The sequence below is a fragment of the Alosa sapidissima genome, chromosome 20 (genome assembly GCF_018492685.1).
Source record: "Alosa sapidissima isolate fAloSap1 chromosome 20, fAloSap1.pri, whole genome shotgun sequence".
NCBI classification, from domain to species: Eukaryota; Metazoa; Chordata; class Actinopteri; order Clupeiformes; family Clupeidae; genus Alosa; species Alosa sapidissima.
In genome coordinates, this window is record NC_055976.1 from 3,506,124 (window position 1) to 3,512,134 (window position 6,011).

Here is a 6,011-nt window from a genome sequence, read left to right on the forward strand (position 1 = left end):
AATCTAAATAAGTAAGTCAAATCTATTATAGGCCTAAACTATACAGGAAACGATGTTATGTCAGTGTTTCATACAGGCTTCATCATGGTGAATGCTCCAAACCAGTGGTCCCCAAACTTTTTCTTCCGAGGGCCAGCTCACTATGTCTGGCTCTAACAGAGGGCCAGAGACTCGGAGTATATCAACCACAAATAGCTTAGTGCTGTGAACAACAGCAGTCTACCTTAGTTGAATATTCCATTACTTAATCATAGGCTACTGCAATTTAATACCATTGCTAGCTGTGTTTATGTTGCCACCATGCCATATCAGTGTAAAATGTAGCTCAAATGAAATAATACTAATAAAAAGTAAAAGTAAAAAGTTGTGAACAAGCAATATCCTACAAATAATTTAAAGTTATCAAACTATGAGAGTTTTATGAAGTGCTGGCAAACACATCTGAAATGACCACCATTCTAACTTTCACTCACCTGATGAGAACTTTGAACTCTGTATGAACATTTGAACGTGTGAATAAAAAATAGAAATAATTATCCCAGAAAGTCCCAGAAATATGACTTGAATAGAAGTTAGTTAGTTATTAACGAATAATTGATAAACTTTCAGAATACTTTGAGCACTGATGCAGTCAGCATAGGCCTCTTACATTGTTTGCAGGTAGGCCTACATTTCATTCCGTTTTCGATGGCAAACGCGAAACAGCGCCAAAACAACCACCAGTGGACAAAAAGAGTATTACATGTGTACTGTTAAGACTCGCCATAGAGAATGAATGGGGAAATTACGGAGGTTATAGTTTGACGATGTCGCACTCCCGTGCGGGCCAGATGCTATATACCACGGACATGTTTTGGGGGGCCACCTAAAATGAGTTGGCGGGCCGTATTCGGCCCGCGGGTCGTAGTTTGGGGACCACTGCTCCAAACGAATAGCCTACAAAAACAATCTCATGTCCGCTAGATGGCGGGCGTAACTAAGACAGGCTATTGCTACAGTAAAATTACTAAAAATAGAAGTCAATCTGAAAACAATCTGACGTCGAACATATTTGTCATCCATTTACTTTTTGTTTAAACAAAGAACTTTCACTTCATTAAATAAATAAGATTTAAAACATGGTTAGATATAGACATTAGGGATGTTTGTCGTTGGTTCAGGCTACAGCCAGCATTACCGTTTTGCTGTCTAACTAACATAAGATATCCTCCAGTTCTGACATGTAGAAGCTTTCCAACTTTGCGGCAATGCAATAGAACCGAGAAGCTCCGGTGGCGCGCGTGCACTTTGACTGGATGCAAGTTCCGTGAATCCCACGTTGTCTCGTGCCAATCACATCGCGCACTGGACGCAAACTACCGCTATTTAATAACTGTCCGAGGGGCAGTGTGCAGTTGATGCTGCTGGTTTATGAAAAGTTTCTGGAACTACCACTAGCCTGACAACAGTGAGTGAAAAGAGAGGAATTATCCTTCGACAGGAAACAATTGGTTTAATGTCATCAGCAAACTATGTTATAGCAATCAGGATTTCGACTGGGTGCAACTGAAGTGATACATTCTATTCGTCATGGTCCACAAATATGGTAAGTAATGACAGTTGCAAGTAGAATTCAAGTCTAGCCTAAACTCAAAACCTTGCTTCGAAATTGGTTTAACCAACGAGCAAGTTTGAATTAAATCACTTCTATAGCCTATGCTTAAAAGTCGCGGTTCGACATAATCATTTCCCGTGAACTAGACTGACGACTGTTTATAACAAGTTATATCAAACGATATGTGTTTTGTTATTTGTCAGTCTAAACATGTTCATAAAGTCTGGAAAGCTACGCGCTTTTGATGGTCGTCGTATTTTCAATCATAGACTACCTTAGGCTACGCCTGGGAGACTCCCATGGGAAACAGGAAGTATTTTTCCTTGGATGATTTCTGCCAGGGATTTTGGGGGACTTCTAGGGGCACAGTTTGGTTGTTTGTTTGCTTTTTTTTGCTCAGCTCATCATGTCACACATACGTTACAAGTGTAACCTTCATCTCCATGGAGAGTCTCCATGGTAAACAAAGTAATGTGCAAATTATTGTCCACTTACATTCAGATGTAATAAAAAATATTCTTGTTTTTTTTTGCAGTCCTTGACTGCCTAATGTAAAAAGAGTGCCAAGGTCAACATCTTACCATTAGCTTTAATTATGTTTAAATTGACTAACAGTTGTTAGTTGAGGTAAATCTATGTGTTGACATGTAATTTTGCCTGCCTTGTTCTGCAGACACAGACAGAGCAGTGGGACTACTGTCAGAGTACCAGGCCAATCTCACCCGCCCTGAGGAGCAGACCCTGAAGAACAACGTAGGGAAGGTGTCTGCCATCTTTGGAAGTCAACTCTTTCAAGCTCTGCTGGGTAAGACAGCGAGACGTAGGTCAGATCGAGTCTGTCTAAAATGCCGCCGTTGCTTGCCTCCTGTTTACCCTCTCATCTCAAAGAGAATGAATCGCTTTGTTGTGGCCACCACATTCCCAGCATGACCACAAGGCTCAGTTCAAAATATTGCTTATGGTTACAGTATAGTGCACCGCACCCACTTGATTTTAATGTCCAGAGGCCTTACCAAAAAGGGCCTTACCAAATAACAGAGGGCTAATCTAAATGTTCTGGGAACAAGGTGGACACATGTGCTTTGGTATACAGCTCAAGTTTGGCAAAGCTCTCCAGAGTTGACCTGAAATGGGGATTATTGCATCAGAATGGTCTGTCCTGCATATTTCCTTTATTTTCAGCCACCAGTCTGATCTTGTTGTGCACATGAGAAGGTAAATTGATTTTCGCCAGCATCCGTTGCGGGTGTGGACTGCAGGATGTAGGTCAGGTGACATTCATTTGTGTGTGTTAGGTCAGAAGGGGGTTACAGAAATGAACTCTAATAAAAGAGTCTTTCAAACTGACAAAAGATTAAGTCTGTAGCCCTCCCCACAAGTGCATAAACGTTTTGAATGACATTTGATATCACCCTCATTATGTCAGACCATTTTAACATGGTTTCTAGATTGCTTCACCACAGTTGTCAGAGTAAAAAAACAAAATGCTTATTAGACATTTAAAGCTGACATTGTCATTTGGAGTCTCAAGTTCTGCAACATTCACTTCAGGGAAAATGCCTTTTAGCTATATCAGCAAATCATCATTGAGCACACTCTGTGCCACCGATGGAGCCCCATTTCCCCATATTAGCGCTGTCTCCCAGCCAGCATGCAGAAGTGTGAACGATGAGTTTGCAGAGCAGATGTGTGTAGGACTGGTTGCCAAGTGAGGCCATCCAGGCGGCCCAGTGAAGCCACATTCAGCTGTCAGCATCTTCCCCCTCTATGGTCCCGTGACGCGGAGGCTCCGCACACCCACCGCTGCTGTCCCCAACACTCAGCCCAGGAAACATACTAGTTACATTAACCAATGCTTGAGTGGTACTGTTAATTGCCTTGCCCATGCTTTAATGATACCTGCTCATGGGTCCAATGTTATGGCTTGCGTGGAGCACTAGCAGGGCTTGTTGTGTTGTGTATGGGGGGTGTTGTCATGGTGCTGGGCTGAGGAAAGGGAGATGTACTCCCTGTGTTCATGTCTGAGCACCATCTCACATGATCAAATATGAATGTTTGTATGGAAACTCCGTTATACATAAACAAGGTGGAGTGAGTGGTTGGCATTCATCTTTTTCATTCTCATGTAGAATGCACACACATAAATCAAAATCCTGTGACTTGGTATGCTGAATGTGTCATAATTTTCTCCTTGTTTCTCTTATGTAACAAACATAATGATTCCTTTAAAACATGTAATGAAAGGACATGGCTTGCCTCTTAGTGATGAGAGCAGTGTTTGTCTTATTTGCTTATAGCTGCAAGCACTTGTGTTATCAGTTATAATTGTTAATTTGAGATCAGGCCGACCTGGAGTTGGCTGGGCTCTAGTAAGGGGATCAGGATTCCATTCATTCCAGCAAAGAGGCTGGATTCAGAGGAGGAATGTGCAGGCAGACACAGGGAGGTAGATTCCACAAACAAACGATCCAAAGCCTGTGTGCAGCCCCCTCCTCCCTACCGCCGAGCAAGCCTGTTCCCTCCAGCCCAGCTGGGAGAGTGGACAGGAGACTGCGGCAGAGGACTGCAGCAGGACAGACCCCCGGCTGCTGTGCATGCGCAACATGTGTTTCCAGTCAGAGGCTCTCTCACACACACACACCCCTCTGACTTTAAAGAATGAGTGGGAATAATGATGTCAGCGGTGGCATCACTCCATCCACTCATTTCTGCCTGTGTTATACTGGACCCTTTTTACAGAGCAAAACACAAACGTACTAGTGTGGAAAGTGTGTAGTGTAGTGTAGCGTTGTCTTCCATGAGGTGAAACGTTTCCATTACTGTTGGTGGATGACATTTCTAAGGAGCCCTATAGCCAGAACTAGTGTACTGTGCATAGCCAATATTCCTAGTACTACTAGTGGATTGGATGTACAGCATGTTAAGATGGATTTGTGGGTCATTTGTTGCATGTGTGGGCGGTGCTAGTGTAGTGGCTAAGGAGCAGAGTCGGACGCTTGCAGCTCCAAAAGTTGTGAGTTCGATTCCCAGCGGCCACTGCTGTGGCCTTGATCAAGGCACGTAACCTTAACCAAGCCACTTATTTTGCTCCTGTACTTCATTGATATCTGTAAGTCGCTCTGGATAAAAGTGTCAGCAAAATTCAGTATTCAGTAGCTATATCAGAGGCTGTAAGGGGTGCTCACTTGGGTTGCATGAAAATTGATGGCTTTCATCATAATAACGCAAAGTTTGCCCATCTCCAAGAACATACATTAAAGTATTTGTCCTGTTAATAACTTATAATCTCTACAGAATAAAATAAATATTGTGAACATTTAAACATTGATAATAAAATGTGCATAACATATCATCATTTTTTATATCACAGTTCGGTTTGGTACCCTCTGCCTTACAAACATACACTGCCCCCAGTCTGGTAAAGAAGCTTAACTAGCTCCAAGGCATAACCAAATAAACCCTTCTGCATTCATACCTTAAAGCGTCATTGTAACTGATAAGAATAGTAAAACACCGTGAAACCATGATATTTTCTGAGATGGTCATCACACCATGCAAATCTCATATCCCTGCAACCTTAGTGCTTACAAATGGATGCATGCACAATGGCAGTGTGACAGACTGTCTGTGAAAGTGCCCGCATGTGGGTGTTCAAGGCATGTGTAAGGCCCTGGTGAGAGTGACTGTGTGTTGACCAAGCCCTCTCCCTGTGATGCACTGTGGGACGGCAGGAGGTACAGTCTCTCTTGATTGGGTGTCCGCATGACTGCACAAACTCAAACAAACACCCCCTCCCTTTTACTGCAGACTCATCCCTTTGTCCCCCAACACAAAAACATGCAGGGGCACACGCAGGCCCTCCCCAAACGCCCTGTTAGCATGGCCGCAGAAGGCTTAAAAAAGTAGGGAAGGGAGGTGTTGGATTGGTGGGATTAGGCCTGTGTTGCTCCCTGAGACCCCTCTAATTGTGACCCACTTTGCCCCAGTGTTCTCCCCTAATGAGAGCTGCATGGCTTCTCATCATCCCACATTTCAGCAGGGAGAATCTCAACTGAGCTCTCTCTGTGCTGCCGAGAGCAGGGCCCTGGTGAACCCTGCCCTTCACATTCAGAGCCCTGATCTGGTGTGCTGTCACTGCCGTTATTGTCCTAGGCTGGGCCTCTCGTTCCAGTACTGGCGCCGCGGTAGAAGAGGTTCTGTGCAAGAGATCGCAGAACCGGGGGGAACCGGGGTGTGTTTTTTGGGGACGGGATGAGATTGGGTTTGTGTGTTTTGTGACCCGGCCAAGATTTTGTGTGCTCTGTGGAGGAGAGGCTTGGAAGGATTCTGGTACATTTCTCGGAAAGTTGGAGAGGAAGACAGCACTTTTATGTGGCTTTGAGCTTTCATTCTTTGGTCAAATTTCTGTTGAGTAACA

The 6,011-nt window shown here is 43.9% G+C and overlaps 1 protein-coding gene across 8 annotated transcripts in view; it reads left to right on the forward strand.

The window, feature by feature from the left end:
* The first annotated feature begins 1,336 nt into the window (after positions 1 to 1,336).
* The window catches only part of dlg3 (discs, large homolog 3 (Drosophila)), an 85,280-nt gene continuing 80,605 nt past the window's right edge, over positions 1,337 to 6,011 (forward strand). For 4 of the 8 annotated variants that reach the window (XR_006025862.1, XM_042074880.1, XM_042074883.1 and 1 more), the window contains exon 1: positions 2,268 to 2,399. Coding sequence is in view for 4 of the 8 variants with exons in the window: in XM_042074881.1 (XP_041930815.1) it covers positions 2,038 to 2,062; positions 2,268 to 2,399 (157 nt within the window). In the remaining 4 variants the exon portion in view is untranslated. Of the gene's footprint in view, positions 1,586 to 2,022; positions 2,063 to 2,267; positions 2,400 to 6,011 lie in introns of those variants that run through there. The other 4 variants (XM_042074881.1, XM_042074882.1, XM_042074887.1 and 1 more) reach the window with 2 other exon arrangements.